Here is a 12,850-nt window from a genome sequence, read left to right on the forward strand (position 1 = left end):
TCTTGGACAAAGCCATTCATTCAACAACAAATATTTATTGAGCACCTACTACATGCCAGCCACTGTGCTAAGCACCTTCTGGGCCTCAGTTTTTCCATCTGCAAAAGTAGGAACTGTGCTTCTCTACAGGGAAACGCTGGGCCTCTGGGTGGGGGCAGCCTTTGGGGCGGGACTACAATTCCGTCATTGGAACCCAGGGACGCCCCGCATGTTTCCGAACGGCCTCCAGGGGACACCGCCGCCCTGAATTGAGAGCCACCAGAGCCGGGTAGGGGGAGGCCCAACTTTCCGCTCTGTCAGAGGATGATGCCGAGGGCCCAGATGAGCAGGATTTGGACTGTGTTGCTGGGAACGGGGGCCTACACTGGCCCCAGGATGAGTTCGTCCGTACCTGGGGGCCCTGGGTTCTGACTCTCAGGTCAGACGCAGCCAAGATGCAACTCAGGAACTTCAAGGTTTCCGCTCCGGCCAAGAGCCCCAGTCCGGCAGGGGAAAGGGTGGGGGAGTCGCCCTTGCTCCCCCAGCCTCAGCCCTCGGGAGGCGCAGCGTCAGGGCGGGAGGCAGCACAGAAACCCCCCGCGCCGCTAGAGGGACCCTCGCAGCAGCTGCGCGGGCGACCTCGCGGTCACGTGCGGCAAGGGCGGGACCAAACGAGCGTCCGACCAATCGGCTATGCCGTCGGCGAGCGTGATAGCCAACAGGAACCGGGAGCGGGGTCCCGGGACTGGGAAGAAACGGCGGCCGGGAGGGGGCTCCGGGGACCATGGGGCTCCTGACCATTCTGAAGAAGATGAAGCAGAAAGAGCGGGAGCTGCGACTGCTCATGCTGTATCCTACCGGACGCCGGAGCCGCGAGGGTAGCGGGGTCCAGCCGGGTGGGCGGTGCCGGGCGCCCCCTGTCGGGAGCGGAACGCGGCGGCCGGCGCGTCCCAACTGCCCCTGGCGTCACCACGTGGGCCCCACCAATCGCCCCGGCGGGCCGGGAGGAGCCGCACCCCCGGACTGGGGCAGGGGCCAGCTCCGAGGGCCGCAGAAGCGGTCCTGCAGGCGCAGCGGCGGGGCTGGGCGGCCCGAGTGTCAGGGGTGGTGGGTCCCGGAGATAACTCGGACGCCACCACCCGGCGGCCTGGCCCAAGCGTGGGGCCGCTGCCCTCCCGGCTCTGATCTCCTCCCCCGGGCCCGAGGGTTCCAGGCCCCGGCCCCGCCCTCGAGCTCCGAATCCCAGGGGCGTGCGGGGTGGCGGGTGGCGCGTGTGGGCTCCGCGGATCCTTTCGAGCGTGGATCCAACAGTCCGTCTCTTTGGTGTTACGCGGCCCGTGGTTGTCCCTGCGGCTGAGGATGTGTGTGTGTGGGCCCGAGTGTCCCGTGCGCCCTGTGCGCCTTCTGAGTCCAGTTAGGCGCCCGCACCTGTTCCCCCAGCTCTGTGCCAGGCTCCGCGGGGGAATGGCTGGGGAGATAAGACGCTTACGTGCACATATAACTTAATAATCACATCATGACTGTTTTGTTTTTTGAGACAGGGTCTTGCTCTGTTGCCCTGGCTGGAGTGCAGTGGCACAGTCAAGGCTCACTGCAGCCTCCAGCTTCTAGGCTCAAGTGATCCTCCTGCCTCAGCCTCCCAAAACTGTAGGAATATAGGCATGAGCCACGGAGTCCGGCCCATGTCTGTTTTATTTTGTTTGAGACGGAGTTTCGCTCTTGTTGCCCAGGCTGGAGTGCAGTGGCACAATCTCAGCTCGCTGCAACCTCCGCCCCCCGAGTTCAAGCAATTCTCCTGCCTCAGCCTCCCAAGTAGCTGGGATTACAGGTGCCCGCCACCACGCCCGGCTATTTTTTTAAATATTGTTAGTAGAGACGGGGTTTCACCTTGTTGGTCAGGCTGTTCTCGAATTCCTGACCTCAAGTGATCCACCCGCCTTGGCCTCCCAAACTGTTGGGATTATGGGCGTGAGCCACTGCGTCGGGCCGCATGTCTGCTTTAAAGAGCTCTAAGAAAAGCATACAGTTCACTCATTTGATAAATATTGAGTGCCTAATATGTGCTAGACACTGTCCTAGTGCCCAGGGTAATAAAACAAAAAAATCTTACCTTCATGGAAATTCTGTAATGCGTGGGGCGGGGGGGGTTGCCCGCGGGTAGAAAGATGATAACACAGGAAGTAAGTAAAATATGTAATAGAGGCTGGGTGCGGTGGCACACACCTGTAACCCTAGCACTTTGGGAGGCTGAGGTGGGAGGCTCTCTTGAGCCCAGGTGTTTGAGACCAGCCTGGGCAACATAGTGAGACCCTGTTTCTATTTATACATATATATATTCTCCATACATACTATATATATATGGGCCATGCTTTGGACCATGCTTCTGGGGAACAGGGCCTTATACTGCTCCAGGATGAACTCCCACTACGTATATAGGTATGGAGAATAATGCAATTTAGGGTGGTCAAAGAAGGCCACTGTATGATGGCAGGGCGCAGTGGCTCATGCCTGTAATCCCAGCACTTTGAAAGGCCAGGGTGGATGGATCACCTGATGTCAGGAGTTTGAGACCAGTCTGGCCAACATGGTGAAATCCCGTCTCTACTGAAATTACAAAAATTAGCTGGATGTGGTGGTGGACACCTTTAATCCCAGCTACCTGGGAGGCTGAGGCAAGAGAATTGCCAGAACCCGGGAGGCGGAGACTGCAGTGAGCTGAGATCACGCCATTGCACTCCAGCCTGGGTGACAAGAGCGAAACTCTGTTAAAAAAAAAAAAAAAAAAGACAATTGAGTACATGAGGGAGGCGAGGGTTGAACCATATAGCAATTCGGGGGGGTGGGGGGACTTTAAAGCAAAGGGAACAGCAAGTCAGAGGCCCTGGGAGGACTAACTGGCGTGTTCAGAGGACTGGTGAGGAGGGCAGTATGGCTGGAGTGGGGAGGAGGAGCGTTGACTGGGAACCCCCTCACCTAGGGCCTTTTGGTTTTTGGTTTTCCCTTTCAGTGAGAAGTGCAGTGGAGAGAAGGAATTGCAGACCAGTTAGGCCACTGCAGTGACGCAGGCGAGATAGGATGGTGGCTTGGACCAGGATGGAAGTAGTGAGGTCATGGAAGTTTCTGGCCTGAGCAATTAGAAGGGTGAGGAACCATTTGCTGAGATGGAGAGGACTGGGGGAGGAGCAGGTTCAGGGTGGAGATGAGAACCCTGTGTGTGCCTGTGTGTGCCATGTGAGATGCCTCCGAGACAGCCCAGAAGTGTCAGGCAGGCAGCTGGATGCAGGCACTGAGGTCCAGTGTGTGGGAGGTACACATTTGGGTGTTATCAGGATAGAGATGGTATTTGAAGCTGTGATCCTGGATGAGGTCACCCAGGGATGAGCGTGGCCAGAGAAGAGACCCCGGTTGTACCAGGATGAAGTCAGGTGAGGAGCAGAACCAGGTGAGGGTGTGTCCCAGTGCCAAGGGCAGCGCATGTGCTGGGGAGGAGGGCGAGCCACTCCATCAGGTGCTGAGTGGGGAACAGAAGATGACTGAGCGCTGTCCCAGCACTAGAGGGCCACAGGGAGGTCTTTGGGGACTGACCTTGGTAAGGACAGTTTTGGCCACAGCAGCAGCAAAAGCCTGATGGGAGTGTGTTCTTGAAAGAGCAAGAAGGCAGAAATGGGGGTGAGCACAAACAACTATTTTGAGATTTCCTGTAAAAGGAAAGATATAAATGAATAACTAAATGGGGCAGAGAGATCAAGGGCTTTGTTTGCTCTTTTTTTTTTTTTAATCAGACGGGGTCTCGCTGAGTCGCCCAGGCTGGAGTACAGTGGTGTGATCTCGGCTCATTGCAACCTCTGCCTGCCGGGTTCAAGCAATTCTCCTGTCTCAGCCTCCCGAGTAGCTGGGACTACAGGGGCCCGCCACCACGCCTGGCTAATTTTTGTAGTTTTAGTAGAGATGGGGTTTCACCTTGTTGGTCAGGCTGGTTTCGAACTCCTGACCTCAGGTGATCCACCCACCTTGGCCTCCCAAAGTGCTGGGATTACAGGTGTGAGCCACCGCGCCCGGCCTATTTGCTCTTTTTAAGGTGGGAGAAAGAACGGCAAGCTCATCAGCCAGTGGAGATGATCAAGAGGGGAAGGAAACATGGATGATGGCTTGGGGGCAGGGGGTCATCAGCGGCTAGGTTCCAGGGGCTAAGGCTGGGCCTCAGGGGAAATGCCCTCCTCACCCCTCTCCTGGGCCTAGGTCATTCGCCCCAGCTCTGATGAGCAGGGAAAGGTGGTCGAGACCAGGACCCGCCCACCCCACCATGCCTAACTGAGCTGCAGTGTTGGGAAGATAGAGGAGGGTGGTTCCTTCCACAGGTAAGCACACCCATTAATTTGCACTGTGCAGTAGCAGGTCTGGAATATTCCAGAAACAAATGAGGGTGGCTGCCTCCAGATATTTGTTCTTACCTTAGTTCTTCAAAAAGCTTGCTCCTTGTATTTTGGGTCTCAGCTCCAGACACCTCAGAGAGGCCTTCCCCGGCACCTGAGCTGAAAAAGCCTCCTCCGATGGCCCTCTTGGAAAGCCTCTCTGTTGTGTTGATGGCGCTAGCCGGGATCTGGCAGGGCCTTCTTTTCTCATTTGTTTGTACTTTATTGACTGTCTTCCCGCTAGAGTGTAAGCTTCCTAAGGGCAGGGCTTTGTCCTCTAGCACCCAGAAGAGGGTCTGGCACATAGTAGGTGTTCAACAAATTAAGGAGCTTTTGGTCAGTAGAGATGATATTTATAATTTGATACTTTCATATTTATTGTGGGCCAATTATGGTCAGGCATGTGCTCAACTCAGTTTGATACATGGTGGGAAATAATGAGTCCCCTAAGGGGCTCTGCAACAATGTCACCACCTAGCAGAGAACAGGGACTTCTCCTTAACCTGCTGCGCCCCAGTGGCCTGGACAATGCTGGAAAGACAACCATCCTGAAGAAGTTCAATGGGGAGGACATTGACACCATCTCCCCAACGCTGGGCTTCAACATCAAGACCCTGGAGCACCGAGGGTGAGCAGGGGTCCCGTGGGAGGGCCAGCCCAGAGCAGGGCAGGGAAGGTGGGAGAGGGGCCCAGCTGACCCTCCTGTCACCCGCTCCTTGCCCAGATTCAAGCTGAACATCTGGGATGTGGGTGGCCAGAAGTCCCTGCGGTCCTACTGGCGGAACTACTTTGAGAGCACCGATGGCCTCATCTGGGTAGTGGACAGCGCAGACCGCCAGCGCATGCAGGACTGCCAGCGGGAGCTCCAGAGCCTGCTGGTGGAGGAGGTGGGCAGCTCCTACCCTTTGTGTACATGTATGGACGTGTGGCTGCCTTCTCAGCAGATGCCCAGAGGGGCCCGTGGCCCCAGAGGGAAACCAGAGGCAGGATCCCTTCCTTCTCTGGGCCCCCACCATGGGAGGCCCATGGTGCCAGAGGCAGGACACATGCTGTGGACTGAGATTGAGTTAACGTCCCTGTGGTGTTACTACGTCACTACCCTGAGCATCAGTTTCTGTGCCTTGAAATGGTGATGATGACACCCACATCACTGGGCTTTAGGGAGGATGACCCAAGGCCAGTATGAAGCTTCGAGAGGCCATGGAGCCTGGCTCAAGAGTCTGACTCTTCGCTGTGTGACCTCAGCCGGGGGTGGTGGCACGCACCTATAGTCCTAGCTACTCTGGAGGCTCAGACAGGAGGATCAGTTGAGCCCAGGAGGTTGAGGCTGCAGTGAGCTGTGATCGTGCCACTGCACTCCAGCCTCCTGGGCGACAGAGCAAGACCCTGTCTCAAAAAAAAAAAAAAAAGGAAGGGGCCAGGCGCGGTGGCTCACGCCTGTAATCCCAGCACTTTGGGAGGCCGAAGCGGGCGGATCACGAGGTCAGGAGATCGAGACCATCCTGGCTAACACGGTGAAACCCCGTGTCTACTAAAAATACAAAAAATTAGCCAGGCATGGTGGCGGGCATCTGTAGTCCCAGCTACTCAGGAGGCTGAGGCAGGAAAATGGCGTGAACCTGGGAGGCGGAGCTTGCAGTGAGCCGAGATTGTGCCACTGCACTCCAGCCTGGGCAACAGAGTGAGACTCCGTCTCAAAAAAAAAAAAAGAAGGACACTTGCAAAGATAGTACAGAGGTCAGAGGTCCCCCATATACCCTTTACCTTGCTTCCCCATCTTACCTAACCGTGGCCTGTCCAAACTAATAAATCAACACTGGTGAATTACTATTATCTTAATTACAGATTTTATTTGAATTTCACGTTTTTCCACTAATATACTTTTTGTGTTCCAATGTTTGATTCAGGCTACAAAATTGCATTTAGTTGAAAATGAGGACACTTGTGAGAGTGAAAGGGGGGATTCTGCAGGCAGAGTGGGGACTGTCCTGGGCACACCGCACACATCTCCTATGTGGGTGGAGCAGGTCAAATGAGATCAGGGCCGTCAAATGCTGGTCAAGGCAGGTCAAGGCCCAAGGGTTAGACCCGTCCACCCACATCTCTCCCAATCACAGACACATATGTGGAAACAACTAGAATCAGAGGTGGACAGTGAGGCCTGTTGGGAGTGGAACGGTTAAAGGGCTGTGTGAACCCAGAAGAAGGAGAGTTCACATCCTCTGTGCATGTCTGGTCATCAGATTGGAGCAGTCTAGAACCGCGGAGAGCTCAGGGATCATCTTATGCAACACCCCTCCCTGTTCATGGAAGAGGAAGCTGGAGCATGGGGACAGCGGTGTCCCCTGGGTGGTGGTTGGCTGGAACCAGAACCCTGGCCCAGGGCTGCTCCATCCATGTGGGCCAGCCTTGATGGCTACGTCCACAAACTCACTCCTGGGCCTCTCCCACCACCACGGGGCCTCACCTTGATCTTCCAGGTCGATCCTTCACCCCAGATGCTCTGGGCCATTAGAGGAGGGGTCAGGCTGTCCTCTGAGTCCCCACCCCACCCCTCTATCTTCTCTCCCCCAGCGCCTGGCTGGAGCAACCCTCCTCATCTTTGCTAATAAGCAGGACCTGCCTGGAGCACTGTCCTCTAACGCCATCCGCGAGGTGAGTCCAGGCCCCGGGACAGGCTCGCTGAGGGAAAGGGGCATACATTTATTTATTTTAAAAGCATTTATTAAAAATAACCAAAAAGGCTGGGTGCAGTGGCTCACGCCTGTAATACCAGCACTTTGGGAGGCCAAGGCGAGTGGATCACCTGAGGTCAGGAGTTCGAGACCAGCCTGACCAACATGATGAAACCCCGTCTGTACGAAAAATACAAAAATTAGCTGGGTGCAGTGGCGTGCGCCTGTAATCCCAGCTACTCAGGAGGCTGAGACAGGAGAATCGCTTGAACCCAGGACGTGGAGGTTGCAGTGAGCCAAGATTGCACCATTGTACTCCAGCCTGTGGGAAAAGAGTGAGACTTCATCTCAAAAAAAAAAGAAGTAAAATAATAATAAGAAAAGCATTTATTAGCCTAGCCCTGCTAGGTGGCAGGACCTGTGTGGGGCACTGGGGATCCAGTGATTAATAAGGCATGGGGTGGCCCACAGCCTGGGGAAGGCAGAGCTGCGCATGCGTTGTTCACAGGCTAACGGCAGCCAGCACAAGTCAGTGCTTTCAGTATGCTCTGCTCCTTGCATGGATTAACTCATTTCATTCTCACAACCACCTCATGAGGTGAGAACTATTATTTTACAGATGGTGAAGCAGGCTCACAGAGGTTAGGTAACTTGTCCCAGGTCACACAGCCACTAAATAGACAGGAAGCCTGTGTCTGACCCCAGAGCCCACATTTTAACCATGATTCTAGTGCTCAAGCACCACAGTGAGAAAGAGCAGGGTTAAAATCTTGGCTCTGCCACTTATGAGCTATGTTCCCCTAGGCAGGTTGCTTAACCTCTCTGAACTTTGGTTTCCTCCTTGGTGAAATGGTCGACACAATCCCTGGCTCATGAGGGCTTGAGGAGAATGAGTGAGAGAGGGTGTGTGGGGCTCCTAGCACGATGCCCGGATCCTGGTGGATGCTCAGGAGCCCATGCTGCATTTACATCACTAAGGGGCGGCACTGGCATGGTACTGGACAGAGAGCCCAGGTGCCCCTGGGGTCTGACAAACTCTCCCTGGGACCGGCGGGGCTTCCTGGATGGGATGACCTGGAGCAGGGCCTTGAGGAAGGCGTGGAGTTCCTCTGGGCTGGGGAGGGAAGGGGCTGACGGCAGGCAGGGTCTGCAGTCACTGGCCACCACCATCAGCACCTTTGTCCTCCCAGGCCCTGGAGCTGGACTCCATCCGCAGCCACCACTGGTGCATCCAGGGCTGCAGCGCCGTCACTGGGGAGAACCTGCTGCCGGGCATCGACTGGCTCCTGGATGACATTTCCAGCCGCATTTTCACAGCTGACTGAACCACTCCAGATGCCCCCCACCTAGCAGTCCAGGTCCCTCAACCTTCACCAAACACTACCCATGGGGGGTTGGGAGTCAGCCGGCCAAACTAACACTCCCCCTCCTCCACCCCAGCCTGCTGCTGCTACTGCTGCCCGCTGCTGCTCTGTGGCCACCCAGCTCCCATGGCGGGAGGGCTGTGCCCTGGCTGTCTCTCTGGCTCCTGACCTGGCCTTTGGCTACCATACCAAGAAGAGAGGGCTGGGCGGGGAGGAGCTGCTACTGCTGCTACCGAGGCTGTGGGCCTCATCCTTCACTCAGCTGTGAAATAAACCGCTCCTTGCCCCAATTCCTGGCTGAGTCATTTGTTGATTCAACAGCGTTAGAGACCACCTGGGACCCTCAATCTAGCAGGGGACAGAAAGGAATGGATCATTGGAGTCGATGGTGAACTGTGGCTATGTCAAAGGGATGCAGAAAAAGTTATAGAAGCATGGGACACGGTGCAACTGATTCCATCTGCAGGCTTCCTAAAGGAGGTCACATTAAAGCTGGGAGTAAAGCGCGAGTAGTTTTCTAGGTAGAGGAAGGGGAAGACAGTTCACCAGGGGAAATCCAACTCTCATAGGTATGAATTAGAAAAACAGACACAGCTGCAGACCAGGGCTCCAACTTTTTGCATGGAACATGGGCTGAAATTCAGCTCCCAATTCTCTGTTGCAGCCAGGAACCCATGTGCAGTGGACAACCTGAACAGCTGTACAAGGCCAGCACAGATTCAGGCAGAGGGGATCACAGGACAGGCATGAAGAGCAAGGGCTCCGGCTGGGCGCGGTGGCTCACCTGTAATCCCAGCACTTTGGGAGGCCAAGATGGGCGGATCATGAAGTCAGGAGATCAAGACCATCCTGGCTAACACGGTGAAACCCCGTCTCTACTAAAAATACAAAAAATTATCCGGGCGTGGTGGCGGGCGCCTGTAGTCCCAGCTACTTGGGAGGCTGAGGCAGGAGAATGGCGTGAACCCGGGAAGACGGAGCTGGCAGTGAGCCGAGATTGGGCCACTGCACTCCAGCCTGGGTGACAGAGCGAGACTCTGTCTCAAAAAAAAAAAAAAGAGCAAGGGCTCTTGGGAAATGGGGAGGTGCATAGAGTCCTGTGTAGGAGGGAGTGCAGCCAGAGGGTGGGAGGGGGGCCACATCAGGCAGGGGTAGCTGAGGCCTTCCCTGAAGGCTACAGGAACTCAGAAGCAGTGCCAGGTTGGGAAAGGATAGGAAATGAGGCCACCCCAGGGGTCCAATCCAAGTGGCAAAACTGGCAGATGTTTTCATGGCACAGGGTCCTAGCAGCTGCTTACTCTGCAGGGTTCTGTGTGAAGGGGTGGCCTGTCCCTCCACACCTGTGGGTATATCTCGTCAGGTGGGACGAGAGACTGAGAAAAGAAATAGGACACAAAGTATAGAGAAAGAAAAGTGGGCCCAGGGGACCGGCGCTCAGCATACCAAGGACCCGCACTGGGACCGGTCTCTTAGTTTCTTCAGTTTTTATTGATTATTATTTTCACTATCTCAGCAAGAAGAATGTGGTAGGAGAGCAGGGTGATAATAGGGAGAAGGTCAGCAAAAAAAAACATGAGCAAAAGAATCTGTGTCATAATTAAGTTCAAGGGGAGGTACTATGCCTGGATGTGCACGTAGGCCAGATTTATGTTTCTCTCCACCCAAACATCTCAGTGGAATAAAGAATAACAAGGCAGCATTGCTGCCAACATGTCTCGCCTCCCACCATAGGGCGGTTTTTCTCCTATCTCAGAATTGAACAAATGTACAATCTGACTTTATACCGAGACATTCAGTTCCCAGGTGCAGGCAGGAGATAGTGGCCTTCCTCTATCTCAACTGCAAGAGGCTTTCCTCTTTTACTAACCCACGTCAGCACAGACCCTTTACAGGTATCGGGCTGGGGGACGGTCAGGTCTTTCTCATCCCACGAGGCCATATTTCAGACTATCACATGGGGAGAAACCTTGGACAATATCCGGCTTTCCAGGACAGAGGTCCCTGCAGCTTTCCACAGTGCATTGTGCCCCTGGTTTATTGAGACTAGAGAATGGCGATGACTTTTCCCAAGCATACTGCCTGTAAACATTTTGTTAACAAGGCACGTCCTGCACAGCCCTAGATCCCTTAAACCTTGATTCCAAGGCCGGGCGTGGTGGCTCACGCCTGTAATCTCAGCACTTTGGGAGGCTGAGGCAGGCGAATCACGAGGTCAGGAGATTGAGACCATCCTGGCTAACACGGTGAAACCCTGTCTCTACTAAAAATACAAAAAATTAGCCAGGTGTGGTGGTGGGCGCCTATAGTCCCAGCTACTCGGGAGGCTGAGGCAGGAGAATGGCATGAACCCGGGAGGCGGAGCTTGCAGTGAGCCGAGATGGCGCCACTGCACTCCAGCCTGGGCGACAGAGCGAGACTCCATCTCAAAAAAAAAAAAAAAAAACACCTTCATTCCATACAACACATGTTTTTGTGAGCTCAAGGTTGGGGCAAAGGGGTTGGGGCAAAGTGGCTGGGGCAAAGTTACAGATTAACAGCATCTCAGGGCAAAGCAATTGTTCAGGGTACAGGTCAAGATGAAATTTCTTCTATCTTCCCTTCCTACATAGATACAGTAACAGTCTGATCTCTCTTTTCCCTACACTGTTCTAAGTACTACCCATTCCATTCAGCAATACAGTTAGGGACAGCCCTATGCAGTGCCGCCTATCAGGATCCTCTCTTATATGGGACACTAAGGGGTGGCACTGGCGTGGCACTGTACAGAGAGCTCAGGTGCCCCGGGGAACAGATAAGCTCTCCCAGGGGCCGGGGAGGCTTCCTGGATGGGCTGACCCTTGAGCAGGGAGGGAAGGGTCTGCGGTCACTGGCCACCACCAGCACCTTTGTTCTCCCAGGCCCTGCATCTGGACTCTCTGCAGCCACGACTGGTACGTCAAGGGCTGCAGCCCCACTGCTGGGGAGAACCCACTGCCTGGCATTGACTGGCTCCTGGATGACATTTCCTCCAGGAGGTTAAGTGCAATCTCTGCCTGCCGGGCTCAAGCAACTCTCCTGCCCCATTCTCCCGAGTAGCTGGGATTATAGGCACCCGACACCACACCTGGCTAATTTTTGTATTTTTAGTAGAGATGGGGTTTCACCATGTTGGCCAGGCTGGTCTTGAACTCCTGATATCAAGTAATCCGCCCGACTTGGCCTCCCAAAGTGCTGGGATTACAGGCATGAGCCACTGCACCTGGCCCCCAGCTAATTTTTAAATTTCTCATGAAATCAGGGGCAGCCTGTTGCCCAGGCTGGTCTCGAACTCCTGGCCTCAAGTGATCCTCCCGCCTTGGCCTCCCAAAGTGCTGGGATTACAGGCATGAGCCCCATGCCATGCTTTGCTTCTTTCTGAAGACCAAGGCACCGCACCTGTACACCTGAATTCCAGGAACAAGAGTGGCTATTCACAATGCTTCCTCTGCACTAAATACTATGTATTGTATTTAAGCCTACCAACTTCATGCTGCATTTCAACAGATTTTTGCTTCAATTCTAACACTGACTGGAGCAAAGGTCTCAAAACCCATGCCAGGTTTGGGAACACCAGTCTCCACGTGGCCTACACTGACAGTACCAATACCACCAATTTTGTGGACATCTGGAGGGGCAGAACCAAGAGCTGGTAGGATGTGATCTAGAGCTTCCGAGCAGCGTGGCTCCACAGCATCGCCATCTTTACAGGTGACTTTCCATCCCTTGAGCCAAGGCATGTGAGCTCTTGGCTCCCGCCTGTTGTCACCACTCCAACCAGATATTGGCACAAATACTACTATGTTAGAGTTGTAGCCAATTTCTTAATGTAGGTGCTGATTTCCTTAATGATTTCCCCCATCTCTCCTTTTTTTTTTTTTTTTTTTTGAGACGGAGTCTCACTCTGTCCTCTGTCTCCCAGGCTGGAGTGCACCTCCTGGTTTCAGGCAATTCTCTGCCTCAGCCTCCCAAGTAGCTGGGATTACAGGCACCCGCCACCATGCCCAGCTAATTTTTGTATTTTTAGTAGAGACGGGGTTTCACCATCTTGGTCAGGCTGGTCTTGAACTCCTGACTTCCTAATCCACCCACCTCTGCCTCCCAAACTGCTGGGATTACAGGCGTGAGCCACCACGCCCGGCCCCCATCTCTCCTCTTTAGGGTGGCTCATTGGGATCCATTTTGTTAACACCAACAATTAGTTTCACACCCAGCATGTAAGCCAGAAGGGTGTGCTCACGTGTCTGCCCATTCTTGGAATTACCAGCTTCAAATTCATCAACACCAGCAGCAACAATCAGGACAGCACAATTAGCCTGAGATCAGGTTTTTGATAAAGTCTCTGCATCCTGGGCCATTGATGATGGTCACATAGTACTTGCTGGTCTCAATTGCCAGCAGGGAG

At 54.4% G+C, this 12,850-nt stretch overlaps 1 protein-coding gene across 6 annotated transcripts; it reads left to right on the forward strand.

Annotated features, from left to right (window-relative positions):
* The first annotated feature begins 22 nt into the window (after window positions 1–22).
* Window positions 23–8,720, forward strand: ARL2 (ADP ribosylation factor like GTPase 2). 6 transcript variants are annotated; one of them, XM_055094497.2, is made up of 7 exons: window positions 1,269–1,340; window positions 2,987–3,120; window positions 4,219–4,337; window positions 4,791–5,019; window positions 5,116–5,278; window positions 6,966–7,046; window positions 8,257–8,720. In XM_055094497.2, the coding sequence occupies exons 4-7, from the start codon at window positions 4,793–4,795 to the stop codon at window positions 8,389–8,391; spliced, it is 606 nt and encodes a 201-aa protein (XP_054950472.1). In that variant the 5' UTR covers window positions 1,269–1,340; window positions 2,987–3,120; window positions 4,219–4,337; window positions 4,791–4,792; the 3' UTR covers window positions 8,392–8,720. The 6 variants fall into 6 exon arrangements, with proteins under 6 accessions (XP_008952280.1, XP_008952281.1, XP_008952279.1 ...); XM_055094498.2 differs by lacking the exon at window positions 1,269–1,340 and adding an exon at window positions 2,228–2,415; XM_055094496.2 differs by having other exon boundaries at window positions 1,278–1,392; window positions 2,987–3,404; window positions 4,219–5,019.
* The last annotated feature ends 4,130 nt before the right edge of the window (window positions 8,721–12,850 follow it).

Source organism: Pan paniscus, chromosome 9, assembly GCF_029289425.2.
Source record: "Pan paniscus chromosome 9, NHGRI_mPanPan1-v2.0_pri, whole genome shotgun sequence".
Lineage (NCBI taxonomy): Eukaryota > Metazoa > Chordata > Mammalia > Primates > Hominidae > Pan > Pan paniscus.

Excerpts from the sequence above, each read along its gene's own strand:
- ARL2 (XM_055094497.2), top strand. The coding sequence starts at position 4,793 with ATGTGCTCAACTCAGTTTGATACATGGTGGGAAATAATGAGTCCCCTA. Across the intron at positions 5,020-5,115 it reads AAGACCCTGGAGCACCGAGG|ATTCAAGCTGAACATCTGGG; the intron begins GTGAGCAGGGGT and ends CTCCTTGCCCAG. Across the intron at positions 7,047-8,256 it reads CCTCTAACGCCATCCGCGAG|GCCCTGGAGCTGGACTCCAT; the intron begins GTGAGTCCAGGC and ends TTGTCCTCCCAG.